This window comes from Zootoca vivipara, chromosome 1, assembly GCF_963506605.1.
Source record: "Zootoca vivipara chromosome 1, rZooViv1.1, whole genome shotgun sequence".
Taxonomy (NCBI): domain Eukaryota; kingdom Metazoa; phylum Chordata; class Lepidosauria; order Squamata; family Lacertidae; genus Zootoca; species Zootoca vivipara.
Window position 1 is genome coordinate 119,227,069 of NC_083276.1, and position 25,895 is coordinate 119,252,963.

At 45.2% G+C, this 25,895-nt stretch overlaps 1 protein-coding gene across 1 annotated transcript in view; it reads right to left on the minus strand.

Annotated features, from left to right (window-relative positions):
• Positions 1–25,895, minus strand: part of COL5A2 (collagen type V alpha 2 chain) — a 186,812-nt gene that overhangs the window by 42,074 nt on the left and 118,843 nt on the right. The window contains exons 19-24 of the mRNA XM_035135854.2: positions 25,109–25,207; positions 21,520–21,564; positions 20,488–20,586; positions 7,938–7,991; positions 2,091–2,198; positions 25–78 (exon numbers count right to left, since the gene is read on the minus strand). Of these exons, the coding sequence (XP_034991745.1) occupies positions 25–78; positions 2,091–2,198; positions 7,938–7,991; positions 20,488–20,586; positions 21,520–21,564; positions 25,109–25,207 (459 nt within the window). The remainder of the gene's footprint in view (positions 1–24; positions 79–2,090; positions 2,199–7,937; positions 7,992–20,487; positions 20,587–21,519; positions 21,565–25,108; positions 25,208–25,895) is intronic.

Below are 25,895 nucleotides of genomic sequence, written 5' to 3' on the forward strand. Positions count from 1 at the left end.
GAACAGCCTTTCATGCCAACTTACCTTTGGTCCCGGCAAGCCATCAGAACCTGGAAAGCCACGATTTCCGGGAGGACCCTACAGAATCAAAGATGAGCCATTTATTTTTTAGAAATGGGTTAAATATATAGACATTGCTTGCAAACCTTTATTGCTGTAAACCGCTTTGAGATTTTTCTTAAAAATATAAAGCGGTATAGAAATGTAAAAAATAATAATAAAATAATAATATCAAAACTGCAGATTGCACAAAATGTAGAACACAGATCATTTGTAATTTGGCAATTGCAAAGGTCCATGACGATTGCTCCAAAAATTAATTACACTTTTTAAAAACACATTACATATTCATGGCCGTAGTCCTATCAGAGGACTGTTATTGTACATGATACAATTTTTCACCATGCCGATAATATTTCAATTGAATCATATTAATGCCAACAAAATATATAAATTCAGAAAGTCTACTAGAGCTTAAACCATGAAGCAAATATGCATGCCATACACATTTAAAAATAAAAAATAAAACAATTACATCACTTAGTATACCTGACTAAATAATAAAAAAAACTATTTCAAACTCATTCTTGCCCAATAAAAAAGGAACAGAACAAGACCTCTTTGGCCATTTCGGTAAAACATGTTTCAAAGAAAATGCCAGTTTTCTCAGGCTTATCTTTATCTATCTGGCACCATTTGAGAAAACTGAGAACTTTATCCCCAACTCTCTTCAAGAAAATAGGCAATAAAAAATTATTTGATTTGGTGTAGTCCTAAGTCTCCTTTATCTGCCTGTGCTTTTTTGTGGGAGACAGAATTGCTTTCCTGTTCTAAAACTGTGTTCCGTGTTTGCTGATAGACTAAGTGTTTCACTGTAGGAAACCAAGTGGCAGAAAGCTATGGACAGAAGATTTTTTAGTATAATCAACAGCAGAGCATATGCTACCGACAACCAAAGCAGGGGAGCAGGGCATGCCCCTAAGGGGGGGCGGGATGCAGAGGGAAACCACTGCACCCCTGGGGTCACACTTGACCCAGGAGTGGAGCTGCAACCAGGCATGCTCACGCAAAACTGCCCAACCAAGGTAAGAGCGGTGAATTTGCCACCAACTCTCAGGCTTGACCCAGGGTTGGAGCTGCGTGGTATCATCCCCCCCAAAAAGTGGCGCTTGGGATGGTCCACCCTCCCAACCCCTAGCTACCCCCTAAAAGTCAGATAGTTGTTTGTTTCCTTGACATCTGATGGGAGGGCATTCCACAGGGCAGGCGCCACTACCGAGAAGGCCCTCTGCCTGGTTCCCTGTAACCTCACTTCTCACAGTGAGGGAACCACCAGAAGGCCCTCAGAGCTGGACCTCAGTGTCCGTGCAGAATGATGGGGGTGGAGATGCTCCTTCAGGTATACAGGACCAAGGCCGTTTAGGGCTTTCAAGGTCAGCACCAACACTTTGAACTGTGCTTGGAAACGTACTGGGAGCCAATGTAGGTCTTTCAAGACCGGTGTTATATGGTCCCGGTGGCCACTCCCAGTCACCAGCCTAGCTGCCGCTTTCTGGATTATTTGTAGTTTCCAGGTCACCTTCAAAGGTAGCCCCATGTAGAGCGCATTGTGGTAATCCAAGCAGGAGATAACTGGAGCATGCACCACTCTAACAAGACAATCCGTGGGCAGGTAGGGTCTCAGCCTGCGTACCAGATGGAGCTGGTAGACAGCTGCCCTGGACACAACTGACCTGCGCCTCCATGGGCATCTATTAGTCCAAAATGACTTCCAGCCTGTGCACCTGGTCTTTCAGGGGCACACTTACCCCATTTAGGACCAGGGAGTCCCCCCACACCCTCCCTCCCCCTGTCCCCCCCAAAACAGTACTTCTGTCTTGTCAGGATTCAACCTCAATCTGTTAGCCACCATCCATCCTCCGGCCGCATCCAGACACAGGACATTCAAATTGTCAGTTACTGCAATTTTACCACAGTAGTTTATAAAATGTGGATTTTATGCCTCTGGAACAAAAAGAAACCTTCCTGGAGCTTTCTTTGGAACAGAACCTAGGCAAAACCACTTAGGCCTTTCCCCCCCTCCTCCTTACCCTTTCTCCCAAAGGTCCAGGAGGGCCAACTGACCCTGGGTCACCACGAGGACCTCTTTTCCCTTCTTCACCCACGGGGCCAATTGGACCCTGAGGGCCGTGTGGACCCTAGAGGAGACGAAAAATCCATTATTTAGAGGCATGCAAGTACCCATGATTCATTCCTATAATCAGGCACACAAAGACATTCATTTCCAACACGACAGATAGCCATGGCTATGTGTTTAAAATGCTGTGTTTCCTTTTCCATTTCAGCAGCAGAAGCTAATGTTCCATGAAGAAGGATGCCTGAATGGACTGCATTTCTATAATAATCCCTTACGGTTGTTTCCTTGCTTGCATAAATTCTAATGTTTCGGCAATTCTGGAACACAGGCCAAACAGCATTAGAGGGAATTAATTCTATAATTACTCATAATTCTATCGTTACGAATTGTGTGATATATTCATGAACCTTCCATTCAGAACAAAATTGTGTTTCTGTATACACAAGCTAAATGAATAATGTGCATTTTCAAAACTCAGCTGTAAACACTGGAAGCAAATTCCTAAACAACACAACAATCAGAACGATTCCACCTACGTTGGTTTGGAGGTTAACTTTGATAGTAAAGCAGTGATTCAGAGAATCTACATGCAACTGGCAATGAATAGATTGTTGGGATTAGACCAGTCAGACAGGAGTTCAAATCCCTAATCACAATGACCACAAAGATCTCAGGTAGTCTTGGTCAAGCCACTATCAACCAGTCACAGGTAGGTAGCCGTGTTGGTCAAACCGACTTCACAAGAGATAATAACTTAGGTTGAACCCCCCCATATATGCTGTTCTCAGTTCCTTGGAAGAAGAGGAGGATACAAATGTGGTTGGTTAGGTAGGTAGGTAAGTAGGTAGGTAGGTATTTGGGATATATATTTTTTTTAAAGTACAGTGGTACCTCGGTTTACGAACACCTCGGGTTACGAACTTTCGGTTTACGAACCATCGAAACCCGGAAGTAAGTAACCCGAGGTTTCCGAGGCCTATGGAGGCCTCCACGGAGGCATCGGAGCGTCCGCGACTGGGACGCAGCCACAGAAGCGCTCCGATGCCTTCACGGAGGCTAACTGTGTGGAAAGGAGCCCTGCGGCTGCGGCCGCGTCTCTTTCAAAGCGGGTGGGGGGGTCCCTTTGGAAGCGCTTACCTTGCGCATAGAAAACAGCGGTGAGAGGCTTGGCTGCGCGGCGGTGGCGCTCGCAGCTCTCCTTCCCTCTCTACGTGGTGCCAGCCGGGCGACCTTTCTCCTCCTCAGAGCAGCCACCACCACCACCAGGCGCCAGGACTGGCTGGGGTGGCTCGCGGTGCGCCTGGCTGTGCTTGGAGCGGCGGCGGCGGTAGCAGCGGCGGCTTCTCTCAAGCCCGAGCCTCTCCACTCTGCAGGGGCGCAACGGTGAAGGCCCGGCCTCGCTTCTCTTGACCCCTCCGCGAGGCCGGGCCTTCACCGTCGCGCTCCTGCGACGTCTCTCCACCTTCGCCGTCGCGCTAATGTGAAGAGGCGACGCAGGAGCGCGACGGTGAAGGTCCGCTTCTCTTGAGCCCTCCGCGAGGCTGGCTCAAGAGAAGCGGACCTTCGCCGTCGCGCTCCTGCGATGCCTCTCCACATTAGCGCGACGGCGAAGGTGGAGAGACGTCGCAGGAGCGCGACGCTGAAGGCCCGCTTCTCTTGAGCCCTCCGCGAGGCCGGCTCAAGAGAAGCGGACTTTCGCCGTTGTGCTCCTGCGACGCCTCTCCACATTAGCGCGACGGCGAAGGTGGAGAGACGTCGCAGGAGCGCGACGCTGAAGGCCCGCTTCTCTTGAGCCCTCCGCGAGGCCGGCTCAAGAGAAGCGGACTTTCGCCGTTGTGCTCCTGCGACGCCTCTCCACATTAGCGCGACGGCGAAGGTGGAGAGACGTCGCAGGAGCGCGACGCTGAAGGCCCGCTTCTCTTGAGCCCTCCGCGAGGCCGGCTCAAGAGAAGCGGACTTTCGCCGTTGTGCTCCTGCGACGCCTCTCCACATTAGCGCGACGGCGAAGGTGGAGAGACGTCGCAGGAGCGCGACGCTGAAGGCCCGCTTCTCTTGAGCCCTCCGCGAGGCCGGCTCAAGAGAAGCGGACTTTCGCCGTTGTGCTCCTGCGACGCCTCTCCACATTAGCGCGACGGCGAAGGTGGAGAGACGTCGCAGGAGCGCGACGCTGAAGGCCCGCTTCTCTTGAGCCCTCCGCGAGGCCGGCTCAAGAGAAGCGGACTTTCGCCGTTGTGCTCCTGCGACGCCTCTCCACATTAGCGCGACGGCGAAGGTGGAGAGACGTCGCAGGAGCGCGACGCTGAAGGCCCGCTTCTCTTGAGCCCTCCGCGAGGCCGGCTCAAGAGAAGCGGACTTTCGCCGTTGTGCTCCTGCGATGCCTCTCCACATTAGCGCGACGGCGAAGGTGGAGAGACGTCGCAGGAGCGCGACGCTGAAGGCCCGCTTCTCTTGAGCCCTCCGCGAGGCCGGCTCAAGAGAAGCGGACTTTCGCCGTCGCGCTCCTGCGACGCCTCTCCACATTAGCGCGACGGCGAAGGTGGAGAGACGTCGCAGGAGCGCGACGCTGAAGGCCCGCTTCTCTTGAGCCCTCCGCGAGGCCGGCTCAAGAGAAGCGGACCTTCACCGTCGCGCTCCTGCGATGCCTCTCCACATTAGCGCGACGGCGAAGGTGGAGAGACGTCGCAGGAGCGCGACGCTGAAGGCCCGCTTCTCTTGAGCCCTCCGTGAGGCCGGCTCAAGAGAAGCGGACCTTCGCCGTCGCGCTCCTGCGATGCCTCTCCACATTAGCGCGACGGCGAAGGTGGAGAGACGTCGCAGGAGCGCGACGCTGAAGGCCCGCTTCTCTTGAGCCCTCCGCGAGGCCGGCTCAAGAGAAGCGGACCTTCGCCGTCGCGCTCCTGCGACGCCTCTCCACATTAGCGCGACGGCGAAGGTGGAGAGACGTCGCAGGAGCGCGATGGTGAAGGCCCGGCCTCGCGGAGGGGTCAAGAGAAGCGAGGCCGGGCCTACACCGTTGCGCCCCTGCAGAGTGGAGAGGCTCGGGCTTGAGAGAAGCCGCCGCTGCTGCCGCCGCCGCCACTCCAACCAGAGCCAGGCGCACCGCGAGCCACCCCAGCCAGTCCTGGCGCCTGGTGGTGGTGGTGGCTGCTCTGAGGAGGAGAAAGGTCGCCCGGCTGGCACCACGTAGAGAGGGAAGGAGAGCTGCGAGCGCCACCGCCGCGCAGCCAAGCCTCTCACCGCTGTTTTCTATGCGCAAGGTAAGCGCTTCCAAAGGGACCCCCCCACCCGCTTTGAAAGAGACGCAGTTAGCCTCTGTGAAGGCATCGGAGCGCTTCTGTGGCTGCGTCCCAGTCGCGGACGCTCCGATGCCTCCGTGGAGGCCTCCATAGGCCTCGGAAACCTCTTGGCAGACAGTGAAATTCATGTTAAATTGAAGCTTTAGGGGGTGTTTTTCATCGTCTGGAACGGATTAATCCACTTTCCATTATTTTTAATGGGAATGTTTGCTTCGGTTTATGAACACTTCGGTTTATGAACAGACTTCTGGAACCAATTGTGTTCATAAACCGAGGTACCACTGTACACTGTCCTAAGTGTCACCATTGCCTCCATCTTGGACAATAATCATCCAACACATCTGACACGAACACTAGTCAAAATCAGGGGCCCCGCAAATGCTACTGCTGATCATTTTTCATTTGCTCAAATGCAGCTGCAACACGTGGCTAATGAATATAGTAAATGTGTTACTATTAGTAGTAGAATGTCACCCAAAATTTACAGTTCATCAACTTCAAAATAACATACATATATGTGTGTGTGTGTGTGTGTGTGTGTGTGTGTGTTATTTTGAAGTTGATGAAGTGTATGTATGTATATATATATATATATATGTATATGTATATGTATATGTATATGTATATATATATATATATATATATATATATATATATATATATATATATATATATATATATATATATCAGTCCATAACCAAGAAGTAGTCGCAATGAAGCTCTGGTTAGTGATCTCTGATCCACAGTACCAGTATTACATTTACCTGTAAGGATATTCTATCTAAAACTATTGGCTGACGAAGATTCATCTTTGAAACAGTTGATTCAATCCGGTTAATATACTGTCTTGGACATTATCCACTGAAAGGCGCCGTTGTGTTCCCAGCCAGCAATTCATTTCATTGACTACTTCTTGGTTATGGGGACACACACACACATACACACAATATATATATATATATATATATATATATATATATATATATATATATATATATATATAATTTTGAAGTTGATGAATTGTAAATTTTGGATAACATTCTACTAATAATAACAACACATTTACTATATTCATTAGCCACATGTTGCAGCTGTATTTGAGCAGATTATTCTGTATTGCAACGCAGGGTTTTGTTTTGATCATTTTTCATTGACCAGCAGAAACAGCTGGGGCCAGTGCATGCCATCTTGGGCACCCCAAAGCTGTATCTAAGGCACTCTGTTACCAAATGAACACAATGCATTTTACCTAACTATATTTTTGTAATTGTAAATAAAATTAAGTAGAGTTAGATTTGTTTTTTATTTGTTTGTTTTTGTTTTTTATTAAAGGTTTTCTTGATTTACAGAAATATATGCAATGTCTCTCATAACATTTTTACAAATCGGTTTCATTTGTTGAGACATTGGGAAGAAAGAGGGGGATAGAAGTAGATGGGGAGATGGGGGGGTCAGGTGACAGTGTTTCTATTTTACTAAATATACGTTGGGGGGGTTGTCAGCGTCGCTTTGCAGGTTCTCTGTTGTTCGCTTGTGTTCCTTTGGTGGTGAGAGAGATTGGGGTCGGCCTAGGGTATGGTTGTGCATTTGTGGTTGGCTGTAGCGGTTTTTGTTTCGTGTGTGAGTGGGGTGGGTGGGTATTTTGAATCAGGTTAGCCATATTGATTTGTATGCTGTTGGTGGATTTTTGTCATTGTCCTGTTGGGCTGTGCATGTGATAAAGGGGAACCATACCGGGGTGAAGTCGTCTTCTTCTATTTGTCCCCATGTCAGTTAGATTTGTTTATGAGTGGATGCTGCATGCAAGTGATACTGTGCAGCCTATACTTACCACGGGTATATTAACTATAACCAATCAGCATGCTTTTGAAACCTGTGCATGTTTATTCAGAAGTAATTTGATGTGGTGTGCTCCCAGGTCACAGCCACGTCTGATCTTTTATAGTCAAGGTCATCTGCAGCCCTTGTTGACAGACGCCGTGTCAGAACTATGCAATGCATCAGCAAATTCCAGTAATTAGAAAAATGTTTGGATTTACTTCTATTGTGAGGCATTTCTTCTCTCTCTCTCTCTCTCTCTCTCTGTGTGTGTGTGTGTGTGTGTGAGAGAGAGAGAGAGAGAGAGAGAGAGAGAGAGAGAGAGAGAGAGAGAGAACATATATAAAATGGGAAAAGCACAAGTTGCTCATGCATTTCCAGTTAATGACTCTATTGTTCTTAATGGTTTGGAATTGTATGTTATATTTGCAGCTATTTTTTTCCTGCAGTACATGCACTTAAATTATGAGGTGTGTTTTTAAATCTTGGAATCATCCACTTAAGCAGAGTAGGATTCCTTGAAGCCAAAAATTTTTCCAAGGTCAAGGTTAATATTGTTTCTTTAAAGCCAACAGGTGCAAACAGACTGTGCAATCAAGTCTGCAGAATGTTAGAGAGGGAAATGTGTTCTTTTGAAAGAGGAAAATCTAAGGATAGCTCCTAGATTATATGTTTGGAAGACTTACCGGTTCACCTTTAGGGCCTGCTTCTCCTTTGAAACCGGGCACACCAGGATCTCCCTAAAAGTAAATATCTGCCATTAAAACAGTAATCAGTGCCACTGGCTTTGTCAAGCACGATAGGGATAACACTGACTGATGATAACATTTAATGTTAGAAAACATCGCGTTAGATTTCTTTCTTTTTTAAGGAAAGTAATTCAAATAAAATCACAATGGTTTTTGTGAATTATTGGTAACTAGTATCATTAAGCCCGTTAAATAAACGGGCGCTAGAACATATGTGGTGAAACATTTGTAAGAACAGACTGGTTATAGTGCATAATAAAAAAGTGGACAACCATGCAGTTGATTTGTATTTTATTGTATTTATTTTTTTAGAATTGTTAAAGAAGAATAATTTGAAGAATTTCTTTTTCTTTTCTTTTTTTGATGTTATAAACCAAAACAATTTAGGTATGGTAAATGTTTATTAAGTGCAAACCTTGTCAAACAATTGTAAATAAGCAAAATTAGTGGGTTTTTTTAATTTTTGATTTTGTGTTTTTGGTAGGTTATGTTGAATTTCTATAAAATTTCTTTATAGACAACATTCCTTGTGAATATTTTGTCACAGTTTTCCAACAGTTTGCCTTGGTTAGGACCTTCTATGACTTTCACCATGACATCATTAAAACTCCTTACTCTTGATAATGCAACATATAACTGACCATGGCTGAATACTGGTTCCGGCAAGTAAATTCCAACTTTTTCCAAGGTTTGCCCCTGAGATTTGTTAATTGTCATTGCAAAAGCTAATGTTACTGGAAATTGTCTTCTTCGTAAGATAAACGGTAAATCAGTTGTTGTTGGAGCCAAATCCATACGGGGAATAAAGACTATGTTTCCTTCCGCTGAACCTGTTATTACTTGAGCAATTATGATGTTTTTCTTAAGTTGTTTGACGATGAGACGGGTGCCGTTGCACAATCCTTTTTTAGTGTTTAGGTTTCTAAGGAGCATAATTATAGCGGCCTTTTTAAGGTTGAGTTTATGCTTAGGCATACCTGTTGGAGTTATTTCATTGAGGAACTCAATTGGATAGTTTTGAATATCTTCCTCACTTGAGTCATCAATTGAGTTTGAACTGAGGTATGTCACGGTCTCTCCTTCTAAAATGTTAAGTACCTCTTCATTTATGGAGTTTACATCACAGTTCTTTGGGCAAAGAATAGATTTTTTTGCTAAGTTAGGGACATCTGTAACAGGAATTTTGTCTCCAAAAAAGTTTTTTATAATATCTCCTGTGCATAAAATTTTGGAAGGTATTTCAATTACATCTTCAGGCAAACCGTCAATGTGTGGTGTATCACCACTGCCCACTTTGATCAGCCAATTGCTGAATTCAGTGTCTACTGAGCGTATATTCTTTTTAAGTTTAAGGACTTGGAAAATACTCCACAGACTATTATTCTTAACACAGGCCTCAACAATTTTTGTACGGTCACCGTGAGGTACTACGGGAAGTGTTTGCCTGAAATCTCCTCCAAGTAAGATTACTTTTCCTCCAAACGGTTTGTTGTTGTCCATTATTTCTTGGAGCAGTCTGCTAACCACTGCAAGAGCTACAGAGGGGGCCATAGTACATTCATCCCAAATTATTATTTTTGAATTTCGTAAACGTTCAGCATCAACAGAATTGAGTCGTATATTTGATGTTGTATTCTCAACTATAGGCACAGGTAACTTGAATTGGGAGTGGTATGTTCTTCCACCCTCAAGAAGATTGGCTGCTATACCTGTGGAGGCTACAGGTAGTGCAATATTTCCTTGTCCACGAAATGTGCTGAGCAGGGTCTTGTAAAGATATGTTTTACCACTACCTCCTGGGCCATCTATGAAAAAACAGTGGTTACTAAGGTTGTCATTTTCAGTTGCTTGCAATATTGTTTGTAAAGCTGTTTTTTGTTCTTTGTTTAATGTAATTGTCATTTCTTCTGCTTTTTGTTTTTCGAAAACTTGGTTGTAGTTATCAGTAAGTAAGTTTGAATTTGGTAGTATAGGTGGTAACCCAAAATCTTCACATTTTTTCCCATGGAGTTGTAGAATGTTACATATTTCCTGTAACGCGATATAACGGCATATTGTGCATTCATCGTTGTGATGGATATGTTTTTGAACGATATCTTCGGTGAGGTACTGTTCATATTTTACAAAAAGATCATTCATGTTCTGTAGGGAGGCAAATACACAAATGTACGCAAATAACTCTCTTAGTTGTTTTGGCATGCTGTATTGGATAGCATCTTCTAAAGTGTTCTCCCACACTTGATCATCATTGATGAGGCCTCTTTCTTTTGCAGCATCTTGGAAACTGGGATAGATATTTCCATTGACAGTTCTCAGATCTTCAAATGATATTGCACCGGGAACATGTAGCAATAGGAGACGCATGCAGTAGCGTTCTGGATCTGATGATAAATTGACAGAATACATTCGTCCAATGATTTTGTCTGCACCCCGCTGTCGTAATTTCCATGTATTGGTTTCAGAGTCAAATACATAGTGTATTGGAATGTCTGAATATAAAATTTTCCTTGCTTGCTCTTGCTCTTGATTTAATTTAAACCAAGCCGTCAATTGAGTATTTCTTGTTGAAGCTCTCTGGGCTGCTGTATTGATGTCATTCGGATTGAAAAATACAGATTGTTCATCAGGCAGATGCACTGCTAACCTATGGATGGTATGTGATTGGTAATGCATTTCAAACCCATTTAAACGCCATGCTGCTTCTGGAGCGCTGACATATCTGGAATCCATGAAGGTCTTAATTTCATCATGATTTAAAGTGCCTTGTTCTTGAATCACAACATTTGCACAATCATGACCTTTGTACACATATTTAAAAAGGTATTTGACACTTTTTATGGATGCGCAGACTTCAACATTAATGTGGCAATTGTACTTTAGGGCAAGATGTGGATTATATGGTACAACCCAATGGTTATCTATTGTCCTGCCATTCACAATTGAAGTTTGGTTTGTGTTTCGTCTTCTATATTTTGGATAACCATTTGTATTTGCTGATGTTTTTTCCTGGAATGGTTTTGGAAATTCCTTAGTGCATTTGTCATTTGACATACATGGTGAATTAGGGTTGAGTGGTCCGCATGGTCCATGGATCATATGTTTTGTAACAATTGCATGTAAGCGTGGAGTGTTGGTTATATTTGGAATTTCAGCAGATACTATTTTGTCTATCAGTTCTTCGGTTTTGGGTTTGCAGTCATCTTTAAGAATAAGTAGTATGTGAGCATGAGGTAAACCCCTCTTCTGAAATTCTATTACGTAGACCATTGCTTTTGGTACTCCAAAAATATGTTTTTTACAGAGATCTTCAATTAAAGCTTTCAGTTTTAGATGAAATACTCTTGCAACTAAATCAGGTCGAGCATCAGTAGTTTGGCCATGTTGTAGGTTTTCAACAATCTCTTGCCATTTGGGGTTGCACGTCATTGTGATGAAAAGATCAGGTTTGCCATATTTCCTAACAATTGCCATTGCATCTTGATAATTTTGGAGCATGTTTCTTGGGCTACCTGCAAATGAGGATGGTAATATGTATGTTTTTCCAGGAATCAGGCCTTTCTGATTGGATTCATTAATTAAGTGGTCCATCAATCCTGAGTATTTTTCAACTCTCAATTTTTGCTGATTTTGTCGTACATAGTTGAGTCTGTTGGATTCAGTTTTTACATATGCATCAACTATATACTGTTGTGTAAGGCGGCCAGCATTTAAGAAGGGGTTAAAGTTGTCTCTGATGGAAAGACGATACCCATAGTATTGCATTTGTGTAACTCGAATTCTAGGATTTCGTGTTTGATTTGTTAAATTTTGTAACGCTTGAGGTCTGTGTTGCAAAGGTATATCAATTCCCCAGCTTTGATCACCATAAGGGAAGAGTAATGGATAAACCATGGGTTCCAGATTGGGGTCAAGGACACTAATCCTTTGTGTTGTTCTTTTATTTATATCATCTGTACTTGCTTTGCAGTGTATTAGAAGATCTCTTTCTAGTGGTGGTTCGCCATCATCATTTTGAAAAATGAATGCAACCTCATTATGTTTTGGTGCATTATAGCGTCTTTGGTCATTTCTTCGATCTTGCACTATTGTCATGGTCACTTCCTTAATAATGTTTCCAGTTGTTGCAGCATCCTCCTCATATTCTTTTTCAACTTGGTACAACATTTTGCAGGCCTCTGCAAATGGATTTGTTTGAGCAATGAGTGTGCTTAGTTTTTTTATAATTTCTGGATTTATTCCAGTATTTGCGGAATTTTGCATTCTTTGCTCTGCTGCTTCAGAAGGATCTAAAATATATAATTGAGCAAACTGTCTGTTTTGTCCCTGTTCTGGGTGCAGTGTGCCTGCTCTGTGACAAATTGATCCGTGGATCCGGAAACAATATGGGCCATTGCCAGGTGGTGGAGTAATGTTTGCTCCCATGGAGGCAAATGCTAATGCACTATTTATAGATCTAATATTGTTGAAGAAATTTTTGCTGTAGTAATGTTGTCCAGTCATGAGCTGTTGGATTAATGGATTTGTACTGATTGAGGGAAGATTTACTTTTCCTTTTGAACAACATTGTGAAAATTTTCGATCAGAAGGTCTTTCAGCTTCAAAATGTTTAGCACTACAAAACTGGCATATCTGATCTAAATGTCCACACGTGTGTGTTTTAATGATGTCCTCATTGAAGTTTTCCAATTCATTCATAAGTGTCATTGTTAGTTTTGCAGGCCTTGAGTCTTGGTTTTGTATTGTTTCTCTCTCTATGTTTTTCCTTTGTCGTAATTCTCTTTTCCTCTGTGTTAATTGTTGTTTCCGTAATTGGCGTTCATCTGGAGGCAGATGTGTTAACCTTTCTCTTTCTAGTGTGGCATGTCGTTTACATTGTATTTTTCGTTCCTCTGGAGTTCTATTTGCTCTCCTTGCTTTTTGTCTTTCAGCATCTTGCTGTCGTTTTTGAATTTCTTTTTTAGCATTTCTATTTTTCTCTATATAAAATGTTTTGTTTTTTCTGCGAGTTAGTGTCTTTGCATCTTCATGTAAATGTCTTTTATCTGTTATACTGTCATTCTTGTTTGTGTTTTGTTTCTGATTTAGAGGTTGTCGGTCATTATGAGTTAAAGTTGCTCTTTTAGATCTTTTTCTTTCAGTGTCTTTCTTTTGATTTTTTACCTTTTCTTCAATTGATCTATTTACTCGTCTTTTTCTTTCCCTTTTGCTGTTTTGTTGACGTATTCTTAGTTGTTCATCTGGGGTTTGACTTGCTCTCTTAGCTCTGCGTCTTTCTGTGTTTTTATTTAGCTCATTTTCGTCTCCTTTTTTTGTTTTTTGTGCTGGTTTTTGTCTTTCACTTTCTGCTTTTTGTTGTCGTAAAGATTGTAGTTCTTCAGGAGTCAGATTTTCCCCTCTTTGTTTTACATTTAACATGCTTAGGGTGTATACCTCAGAGGAGTGCATAGTAGTGATATTTGTGCAGGTTGTTTTCAATTAAACTGACGCTTCACTTGGGTTTTTATAGGTTTTTCATATGACTGGTTTGATGTACACATATAGTATTTACCTAACACAGACTGACAGGACTTTGGATTTGGGACAGGCTTCCCCCCACAGCCCTTATAGGAAAGAGTTTTGAAGTGAATGAGTGGAATGGATCACTTAGTACTGCAGTTGTCGTAAAGATTTTAGTTCTTCAGGAGTCAGATTTTTTCTCTCTTTTTTTACATTTAACATGCCTAGGGTGTAGACTTCAGAGGAGTGCAGAGTACTGACCTTTGTGAGGCACAGTTTATTCAGATTAGCTTTTGGTCCACTCACAGTAAATGGGGACAATAAAAGTTTCAGAACAGGCTTGAGTTGCAACCAGATCCGTAATGAGTGTCAGTTTACCAACAGTCCCTTGCTTCAGAAACCAATACTGATCAGGAGATTTACATGTATTTCAGACGGAGAAAAGATTTCCCAATCTGTAAGTAGGTAGTGGTGGGGGAGGCAAGCAGAGCTGCTTTGAGAAAGTAAGGATATGTTAGGCAGATGGGTGGGTGTGGGGAGAGCTCGCACGTGTGCCGCTTGCTGCTGGTCGCCTAACAAAAGCAGCCTCCTTCTCCTCCCGTAAGGAAACGTTAGCAGAGGGGTGGGGGTGCGGAGAAGCGAAAAGAAGCAGCCTCCTTCTCCTCCTGTAAGGAAACGTTAGGCAGAGGGGTGGGGGTGCGGAGAAGCGAAAAGAAGCAGCCTCCTTCTCCTCGTGTAAGGAGACGTTAGGCAGAGGGGTGGGGGTGAGGAGAGCGCCTGCGTGGAAACAGAGCGCGCGCTCGCACGGAAACGTTAGGCAGAGGGGTGGGGGTGAGGAGAGCTCGTGCTTTGAAGCGAGTGCGCCTGCGTGGAGACAGAGCGCGCGCTCGCACGGGGCTATCTTGCAGCCTCATCCTCCTCAAGCTGCTGTTTTGAAGCGTGTGCGCCTGCGTGGAGACAGAGCGCGCGCTCGCACGGGGCTATCTTGCAGCCTCATCCTCCTCAAGCTGCTGATTTGAAGCGTGTGCGCCTGCGTGGAGACAGAGCGCGCGCTCGCACGGGGCTATCTGGCAACCTGATCCTCCTCACGCTGCTGCTTTGAAGCATGTGCGCCTGCGTGGAGACAGAGCACGCGCTCGCACAGGGAGCTGCGGTTGGCGGCCTCAGGTAGGTCGGGAGGGGGGGGAGAGCGCGCGCGTCCAATCCCTGTGTCCCTGGTTGTCTCTCCGTCCAATCCCTGTGTCCCTGGGGGACATGCGCAGTGACCCAGGGACACACGGGACATCTGGACGCAGGGACAACATGGACATTATTATATAGGATTGGTGGGGTTCTACTATAGTCCTGTCAACAGAAGTGTTGTACATTGACTTCCAGTTGTGTATCAGAGATTTCCCCCTCTCCTCGCCATGTGTTCCCATCCAAAATTGGCTCGGGGGTGAGGAGAACCCCCAGAACAACCCACGTGAGGAGAAGAGGAATTGTTTCTTCTGGCAAGCCAAAATTCTTGCACTGACTAAATGATCACCTTGGCACATCACTGAACTCCTCCAAATATCTGCTGATCTACTCTATATAACCTGTTCTCAATGCCACACTAGAGGTGACACTGTGGCTGAGACACAACTGTAGCATAGCTGTCAAGTTCTCCCTTTTTTTAAGGGAAATTCCCTTATGCTGAATAGGCTTCCTCACGAGAAAAGGGAAAACTTGACAGCTATGAACTGTAGTCAGTTTTATCTTGTGTCTAATATTTTTCAGTTTAGGGCCAGTATATAAATTCAGCCCTTCATGGATCAATGCCTTGTCGTGGCGAAGGGGCTTGAATAACTCAGAGAAGCTATGAGCTATGCCATGCAGGGCCACCCAAGATGGACAGGTCATAGTGGAGAGTTTTGACTAAACGTGATCCACCTGGAGAAGGAACTGGCAAGCCACTCCAGTATCCCTGCCAAGAAAACTCCATGGACAAAGACAACAGGCATATAAAAGTTATGACGCTGGAAGATGAGCCCCTCAGGTCGGAAGGCGTCCAACATGCTACTGAGGAAGAGCGGAGGACAAGTACAAGTAGATTCAGAGCTGATGAAGCGGCTGGGCCAAAGCCGAAAGGACGCTCAGTTGCGGATATGCCTGGAAGCGAAAGGAAAGTCCGATGCTGTAAAGAAAAATATTGCATAGGAACCTGGAATGTAAGAACCATGAATAGAGGTAAGCTGGATGTGGTCAAAAATGAGATGACAAGAATAAATATCGACATCCTGGGCATCAGTGAACTAAAATGGAAGGGAATGGGTGAATTCAGTTCGGGTGACTATCATATCTACTACTGTGGGCAAGAATCCTGTAGAAGAAATGGAGTGGCCCTCATAGTCAACAAAAGAGTGGCAAAAGCTGTAATGGGATGCAATCTCAAAAATGACAGAATGATCTCGATACGAATCCAAGGCAGACCTTTTAACATCACAGTAATCCAAGTTTATGCACCAACTACCGGTGCTGAAGAAATTGAAATTGACCAATTCTATGAAGACCTACAACACCTTCTAGAAATGACACCAAAGAAGGATGTTCTTCTCATTACAGGGGATTGGAATGCTAAAGTAGGGAATCAAGAGATAAAAGGAACAACTGGCAAGTTTGGCCTTGGAGTTCAAAATGAAGCAGGGCAAAGGCTAATAGAGTTCTGTCAAGAGAACAAGCTGGTCATCACAAACACTCTCTTCCAACAACACAAGAGACGACTCTACACATGGATATCACCAAATGGGCAGCATCGAAATCAGATTGATTATATTCTCTGCAGCCAAAGATGGAGAAGCTCTATACAGTCAGCAAAAACAAGACCTGGAGCTGACTGTAACTCAGATCATCAGCTTCTTATAGCAAAATTCCAGCTTAAACTGAAGAAAGTAGGAAAAACCACTGGGCCAGTAAGATACAATCTGAATCAAATCCCTTATGAATACACAGTGGAAGTGAGGAACAGGTTTAAGGATTTAGATTTGGTGGACAGAGTGCCTGAAGAACTATGGATGGAGGCTCGTAACATTATACAGGAGGCAGCAACGAAAACCATCCCAAGGAAAAGGAAATGCAAGAAGGCAAAATGGCTGTCCAACGAGGCCTTACAAATAGCGGAGGAGAGGAGGCAAGCAAAATGCAAGGGAGATAGGGAAAGATACAGGAAACTGAATGCAGATTTCCAAAAAACAGCAAGGAGAGACAAGAGGGTCTTCTTAAATGAGCAATGCAAAGAAATAGAGGAAAACAATAGAATGGGGAAAACCAGAGATCTGTTCAAGAAAATTGGAGATATGAAAGGAACATTTCGTACAAAGATTACCATAATCAAGGACAAAAGTGGTAAGGACCTAACAGAAGCAGAAGACATCAAGAAGAGGTGGCAAGAATACACAGAGGAATTATACCAGAAAGATATGGAGGTCTCGTACACCCCAGGTAGTGTGGTTGCTGACCTTGAGCCAGACATCTTGCAGAGTGAAGTCAAATGGGCCTTAGAAAGCACTGCTAATAACAAGGCCAGTGGAAGTGATGATATTCCAGCTGAACTATTTAAAATTTTAAAAGATGATGCTGTTAAGGTGCTACACCCAATATGCCAGCAAGTTTGGAAAACTCAGCAATGGCCAGAGGATTGGAGAAGATCAGTCTACATCCCAATTCCAAAGAAGGGCAGTGCCAAAGAATGCTCCAACTACCGCACAATTGCGCTCATTTCACACGCTAGCAAGGTTATGCTTAAAATTCTACAAGGCAGGCTTAGACAGTATGTGGACCGAGAACTCCCAGAAGTGCAAGCTGGATTTCGAAAGGGCAGAGGAACCAGAGACCAAATAGCAAACATGCGCTGGATTATGGAGAAAGCTAGAGAGTTCCAGAAAAACGTCTACTTCTGCTTCATTGACTATGCAAAAGCCTTTGACTGTGTTGACCACAGCAAACTATGGCAAGTTCTTAAAGAAATGGGAGTGCCTGATCACCTCATCTGTCTCCTGAGAAATCTCTATGTGGGACAAGAAGCTACAGTTAGAACTGGATATGGAATAACTGATTGGTTCAAAATTGGGAAAGGAGTACGACAAGGTTGTGTATTGTCTCCCTGCTTATTTAACTTATATGCAGAATTCATCATGCGAAAGGCTGGACTAGATGAATCCCAAGCAGGAATTAAGATTGCCGGAAGAAATATCAACAACCTCAGATATGCAGATGACACAACCTTGATGGCAGAAAGTGAGGAGGAATTAAAGAACCTTTTAATGAGGGTGAAAGAGGAGAGCGCAAAATATGGTCTGAAGCTCAACATCAAAAAAACCAAGATCATGGCCACTGGTCCCATCACCTCCTGGCAAATAGAAGGGGAAGAAATGGAGGCAGTGAGAGATTTTACTTTCTTGGGCTCCTTGATCACTGCAGATGGTGACAGCAGTCACGAAATTAAAAGACGCCTGCTTCTTGGGAGAAAAGCAATGACAAACCTAGACAGCATCTTAAAAAGCAGAGACATCACCTTGCCGACAAAGGTCCGTATAGTTAAAGCTATGGTTTTCCCAGTAGTGATGTATGGAAGTGAGAGCTGGACCATAAAGAAGGCTGATCGCCGAAGAATTGATGCTTTTGAATTATGGTGCTGGAGGAGACTCTTGAGAGTCCCATGGACTGCTAGAAGATCAAACCTATCCATTCTTAAGGAAATCAGCCCTGAGTGCTCCCTGGAAGGACAGATCGTGAAGCTGAGGCTCCAATACTTTGGCCACCTCATGAGAAGAGAAGAATCCTTGGAAAAGACCCTGATGTTGGGAAAGATTGAGGGCACTAGGAGAAGGGGACGACAGAGGACAAGATGGTTGGACAGTGTTCTCGAAGCTACGAACATGAGTTTGACCAAACTACGGGAGGCAGTGCAAGACAGGAGTGCCTGGCGTGCTATGGTCCATGGGGTCACGAAGAGTCGGACACGACTAAACGACTAAACAACAACAACAACATAAATTCAGGCGCATGTGCTATTTAACACCTGCACAAGTTTATCTCAGTCATTCCATTGGGTAGACAAGTTGCTGTTTTGTCAAATATCTGGACACTTGTATGAAATGTCTTTTGCGAAAAGGAGGAGCCAGCAAAAAAATGGGGAATTGTCAAGAGCCACCTAGACTGGAGCCAGCAGCCTGTCTGCTGGGATACCATGAGGGTCGGTGGTTTGAACCCCACGTTGGGCAAAAAGGTTCCTGCCATTCCAGGAGCCCTTCCAATGCTACAATTCTACGGCTCTGTGTGCAGCTGCCTCCATGTGGTGAATGACAGAACTCCATTCTGGACAGTAAAGCGTTCATGGGTTCTGGGATTGCTCTCCCAACCAGGCTGGTCAATGGTTCCTCTTGCATAGTAGGAGCTGTGAGAGATTTCCTGGTGAGAAGCAATGGTCTCCCTGGGCCTGGTATGTTTTGATGCATTGCTCTGTTCAAACGCTTGGCTTTGTTCCTCAGCTTTGACACTCAGCTCCGAGTCCCTAGCACCACTTCTGGTTCCAGGTTCCGGCTCAGCCCTGGTAGGAGTATGCCTAAGAATGATTGAAACCAACCTATCTCACTTGAATTGCCTCTCCATTTCATCGGTACTCAGTGATCATAGGCATTATATGCTGGCACTAGCAACACCAGCATCCTCTAGAGCAGGGGTGTCAAACTCAAATTCATCGGGGGCCGCATCAGCAGTTTGGTCACCCTCAAAGGGCCGGTTGTATCCCTAGGACTATGTGTCCACTCTTTATTATCATAAATTATTGTCACTGCATTCAATTATTGCTGTTTTTTGTAATAATGTAAGTAATAACTAGCTCTGAAAGCAGAAACATAGTCAGAATAATGGCAAGTAGATATTCAAATGTACAATTATTGTACAATTTATTGAAAAATGATTTTTGGTAACTGCACTGGGTGTGGAGGCTCGCTAGGGTTTCATGCAGGACCTTTGCAGAGCTACTAGTACCTGGAGATGCTGGGGTCCTTCTGCATGCAGGACAGATGTTCTGCCAGTGAGCCACCACCCTTCACCAGAGGGACTGGCTGAGGTTGACTCACTGAAGCTGCTCTCCTGGTTCCAGGGTTTAAGGGCCAGAAGTATAAAGCAGCATCCTATGTTTCTGAGGAGAGGGAGAGGGAGAGGAGGAAGGAAGGAAGGAAGGAAGGAAGGAAGGAAGGAAGGAAGGAAGGAAGGAAGGAAGGAAGGAAGGAAGGAAGGAAGGAAGGAAGGAAGGAAGGAAGGAAGAAAAGAGGGAGTGGGAGGGAGATAGGAAGGAAGGAAGGAAAGAGGGGAGAGAAAGAAGAGTAGGAAATAAGGAAGAGAATAAAGAAGGAAAGAAAAAGAAAGAGGGAGAGAAGACGGAAAGGGAGAAAGAAGGAAGGAAGTAGAGGGAAAGAAAGAATAAGAATGAGGGAGAGGAAGAAAGTTGGGAAGGACGGAAGGACGGAAGGAAGGAAGGAAGGAAGGAAGGAAGGAAGGAAGGAAGGAAGGAAGGAAGGAAGAAAGAAAAAGAGGGAGCAGGAGGGAGAGAGGAAGGAAAGAGGTGAGAGAAAGAAGAGTAGGAAAGAAGGAATAAAGAAGGAAAGAAAAAGAAAGAAGGAGAGAAGACAGAGATAAAGAAGGAAGGAAGGAGAGGGAAAGAAAGAATAAGAACGAGAGAGAGGAAGAAAGAAAGGGAAGGGGGGGTCGCCGCCTTGATTCAGCGCCAGAAAAGAGCGCGAAGGGACCCAGGGGCAAAAAGAATTTCCCTGGCCCCAGCTGTTTGTCGGCGCTTTGTTGGCGCGGCGCTTCAGCAGCAAGGTCCCACTGCTGGGTCCCGCTGGCTGGGGCGCTCGGCGGGCCACATGACGAGGTCTGGCGGGCCGGATTTGGCCCCCGGGCCTTGTGTTTGACACCCGTGCTCTAGACTACTGCACCATTTCCAATGTGATGGGAACATCATTACCATTTGCCCTCTGATGCCAGGGGGACCTGTGCTCCCTTGTGGTCCTGTAGAACCAAGAGGTCCCGGTGAGCCAGGTGGACCTGAAGTGCCTGGAGAGCCCTAGAAGACATATAAATATGGTTGACAGCATATACATAAAGAAAGACATGCCATTATCATCATTCCTTATCATCATCATCATCATCATCATCATCATATCACCATCTGGTTTTTGCTTGGTGCCTAAAGATATGGATTGAAGGCGCCAGACTAAACTCCCTGGGGAGAGCATTCCAGAAACAGGGAGCCACTGCAGACAGGGCCCATTCTCATGTTGCCACCCTCCAGATGTCTCATGGAGGAGGCACATGAAGATGATGATCTCAGGGTCCGGGTAGGTTCATATGGAGAGAGGTGGTCCTTGAGCTACTGAAGCTCTGAGCCATTTAAGGCTTTCTAGGTCAAAAGGGACGCGCGAGGCGCTGTGGGTTAAACCACGGCTTGCCGATCAGAAGGTCGGCGGTTCGAATCCCTGCGACAGGGTGAGATCCCATTGCTCGGTCCCAGCTCCTGCCGACCAAGCAGTTCGAAAGCACCTCAAAGTGCACGTAGATAAATAGGGACCACTACAGTGGGAAGGTAAACGGCGTTTCCATGTGCTGCTCTGGTTCGCCAGAAGCGGCTTTGTCATGCTGGCCACATGACCTGGAAGCTGTACGCCGGCTCCCTCGGCCAATAATGCGAGATGAGTGTGCAACCCCAGAGTCGGTCACGACTGGACCTAATGGTCAGGGGTCCCTTTACCCTTTACAGCGGGAAGGTAAACGGCGTTTCTGTGTGCTGCTCTGGTTTGCCAAGAAGCGGCTTTGTCATGCTGGCCACATGACCTGGAAGCTGTACGCCGGCTCCCTCGGCCAATAATGCGAGATGAGCACCGCAACCCCAGAGTTGGTCATGACTGGATGGTCAGGGGTCCTTTTATCTTTACCTAGGTCAAAAGCAGCACTTTGAATTCGGCCCAGAAACTACTTGGTGGTTTATATGATCACTTACCGATGGCCCTTTAGTACCTTGGGAACCATCCGTACCGGGGGAGCCCTAAATGGAGAGTAAGATATATAATCGTCAGCAACAAGCTTCAGCGTTCATGCACACCTTCTTTGAAAACCATGCAGCAAGATGAAAATGTGCAGGTGTTGCGTAGCTTAAACAATGGAAATTTCAGTGTTTCTCAGACTGAACACACCTCTGCAGCTGTAAATAAAACCAAAGGCAGCCAAGATTGATCTAATGTGGTGGAGTCTCCTTCTTTGGAGGTCTTTAAGCAGAGGCTTGACAGCCATATGTCAAGAATGCTTTGATGGTGTTTCCTGCTTGGCAGGGGGTTGGACTGGATGGCCCTTGTGGTCTCTTCCAACTCTATGATTCTATGATTCTTTGTGGACACGTGTCATCTGTGTATCATAAGCAACTACTTTGGAGCCACACAAGACAGTGGTGTGTGTTAGCCGCAACCACCTTGTGCAGACCCCCACCATACCTTCAAAGCGCAGCCGATACACATGAATTTCCCCAAAGAATCCTGGGAACTGTAGATTGTTAAGGGTGCTGGGAATTGCAAGGGGAAGGTACCATTCCTAGGGTTCCTTGCAGAAAGTCATGTGCTTTAAATGTGCATTAGATGCATAGCTGCCAAGTACCCCGTTTTCCCTGGGAAACCCCCGTTTTTACTCACCTTTCCCCGGTGGTCCCCCGTATCACTTCGTCTCCCGTTTTTCTCCGTTATTTTCTCCTGCCGGCAGCCATTTTTTTTCTGATTTGCCCTTCTATGGGCACCAAAAATGGCCGCCGCCGGCTTCAAAAGTCGCATCTATGCATGTCCGGAAGTGCATAGACGCCACTTCCGGTGTCGGCGGTGGCCATTTTGGGTGCCCATAGATGGGCAGAGCGACACCGGAAGTTGCATTTACGCACTTCCTGGCATGCGTAGAAGCAACTTTCGAAGCCAACGCCGGCCATTTTTGGTGCCCATAGAAGGGCAAAACGACACCGGAAGTTACGTTGACGCAACTTCCGGTGTCACACGGCTGCCGGTCCCGGATTCTGCAGTCCGGGACTTGGAAGGTAACATTAGATGTGCTTTGAATGCATGGTGTGCATCTGCCCCTTGATTAAATGGACAGAGCATAGTGGACCTTCTTTGGAATCCTGGAAAGCCTCACAGCCTTCGCTCACATTGGGTGGAAGGTGATTTCTGCATATTCCTCCCTCCCCCTGCAGCCCCCCACCCCCTGCATCACCATCCACACCATTCCAGAGGGGTTTTGGTGTGTTCAATTTTTGCACCCCTGCCCACTGTCCCAAAGCAATTTACAACCAAAGACAAAATGCAATGATAAGAACCACTCAGGCATGTGTTTTTTTTTTAAAAAAAAAAAAACTTCTAGTGTTGCCATATTTCAAAAAGTGAAATATTTTGGCAAGGTTGTTTTTAAGCTTGCTTTTTTAAAAAATCACCCCAAAATCAACACTGGTTTTCCAGAGCCGATTTTCCCGGACATTTAAGCCGATTTTCGAAAATTCCGCCCAGATGCCATTTTTGATGGACAAATCCCAGCTATGTCCGGGAAGTTCCGGATGTATGGCAGCCCTAACATATTCGGAGCACAATTTTGTGAAAGGGTTAATTCCCCCATTATAGCCACCCAACTCAACCTTTATATAACCTTTATATAAAATGGTTATGTAAAAAAATAATTCTTTTCCAATTCATACATTTCGTTAATTTTACAATCATTTTAACATTTCAGGGTTTGACTTCCTTCCCCCTCTTACTATGGTTCCTTAATTTGTTTTAATACTGTATCTTTTTCATATCCAAATTCATTTAATTTGCTCATTTAATTATCTACTTTAAATATATACCCTTATGAAACTGCAGGTTATTACAATAATCCTGCCAATGTTTTTATCTGTTTGCAATTAATCTGTAAATATGCAACAAACCATTTCCATTCTTTTATATATTAATAAGTTTGTTATCTCGATTTCATTTTCTTCCGGTAAGTTTTGCCATTTCTGCATATTCCATAAGCTTTTGTATCCATTCTTCCTTTACTGGGACTCCCGCTTCTTTCTATTACAGATCATTAATTCTCTAGTGACCCATTTACTATGCTAGGGGGTCACCAAATTGGCTCCCGCAGATGCACATCTGCCTGCAGAGGACTTGTCCCACCCACCCCTGTGCCACTGAAATTAGACTTGAGAGAAGTGTTCTACTGCAAGCAATCTAACAGGTTGTGGGCTTTGAATGGTGCCCATGATAGCTTCTCCTCTTTGCAAATGTGTTCATGGGCCAAGAAAGGTTGGCAACCCCTGAACTATGCATTCAATTACACATCAGGGAAATTGTGGCCTGGCTGTCGCTGTGGAAGAGTGGCTCAAATTATAGCCATAGCTGCCAAGTCTCCCGTTTTCCCCGGGAAATCCCCGTTTTTCCAGCTGTTCCTAGCTGGAAAAAACGGATATTTTTTTGTTTTTCCCCGGTTTATTCTGGTGCGGTGGACATTTTGGAACTGGGCAGCGCATGCTCAGAAGTGACTTTTGATGCTGCTCTGCCCAGTTCCAAAATGGCTGCAGTGCGACTTCTGGCGCGGTGGCCATTTTGGAACTGGGCAAAGCAGCATCAAAAGTCACTTCTGAGCATGCCCCGCCCAGTTCCAAAACGGCGGCAGTGCTACTTCCGGTCTGCTATTTCCGGCCCGGTCCCTTATTTCTCTGACAGCAACTTGGCAGGTATGATTATAGCTCACATGCCTGAATATACTACTACTACAGTAATATCTCGGGTTACGAACGCGATCCGTTCCGGATCGCAGTTCGTAACCCGAATAGTTCGTAACCCGAACGCGATGGGCGCCGCCATTTTGCGCATGCGCAAAGCGTGATTTTCGTGATTTTCGCGCTTTGCGCATGCGCATATTGCGCGATCGCGCTCGCGGCGAAAACACTTCCGGGTTTGCGCAGTTCGTAACCCGAACTGTTCGCAAACTGAGGTGGTCGTAACCCGAGGTACGACTGTACTACTACTACTAATAATAATAATTTATCATTTATACCCCACCCATCTGGCTGGGTTTCCCCAGCCACTCTGGGCGGCTTCCAACAGAAAAATTAAATAAAATAATTTATTAAACATTAAAAGTCTCCCTAAACAGGGCTGCCTTCAGATGTCTTCTAAAAATCTGGTAGCTGTTTTTCTCTTTGATGGGAGGGCGTTCCACAGGGCGGGTGTCACTACCGAGAAGGCCCTCTGCCAGGTTCCCTGCAACTTGGCTTCTCGCAATGAGGGAACCGCCAGAAGGCCCTCGGTGCTTGACCTCAGTGTCCGGGCAGAACGATGGGGCAGGAGACGCTCCTTCAGGTAAACTGGACCGAGGCCACTTCCACATAGATGCACACATACAAATCCCTTTACATATAAATCAATACGTCAAAAAGAAATGTTCTAAAATAGGAACATTCAGTGTGAGCCGCCACTTGCAATCCTGTAGTAGCAGAGATCAGACACAGTTTCACCACCTCAACGAGAATTAGGACTCATGAAACGCTTAGGTTACGAAAAGTCTGATGAACTTACAGGAAGGCCAAATGTTCCTGCAGGACCCGGCTGACCTGTTTCACCTCTTTGTCCCTGAGGACCTTCCGGACCACGTGCACCTGTTGGACCAGCTTCACCCTGAAAAAAAGGTGGGGGAGAACTTGTTTCTGAATATTAACCACCACCACCACCACCATTAAGAGAAAGATCCTGCCAACGGTCGACAGCTCTGGGATTAAACTGCAAAGAGAATATCACTGAAGCGGCGCTGCGGTCTGGTCTGCTCACACCTGCATCTAGTTTAAGTTCGTGTGGCGGGACACATCCATGAAACCGCTCTCCTGAAACTGGTGTGGTTACAGCCTGCCAGACAGGGATGGGGCAGGGCAGCAGTGAGTTCGAGGACACAGGGACACACCCATGGAGCCAGTTCCTTTTTTAAAAAAATCCAATTTCCCAACCTTCCAACTTTCCATGTATAATGCGGTGAACACTTCCAAATAAAGATGCTGCTGAATCCATGTGACAGATGCACTACTAGTGGCCTATCACGTTCATAAAAATAATATTCAAATCATGTTGAACGCTCTAAAGTTGCAGAAGACACATTGCATATGTTTGGTGTATCCCTTAATGCAATGTGAGATCATTCTATTGAAAGTGAGAATCTTAGCCAACACTTCTTTAAACAAAGACCAAAAAAACCCCACATACTTGCTTCCTTTTGCCAAGTTCCTTCACATGCCGACATTGTTTCGGTCTGTCCCTATTCCCTGCTCCCGCCCATCCATTAAAAGGATTGTTACTTAATCCCTTAAATTACTGC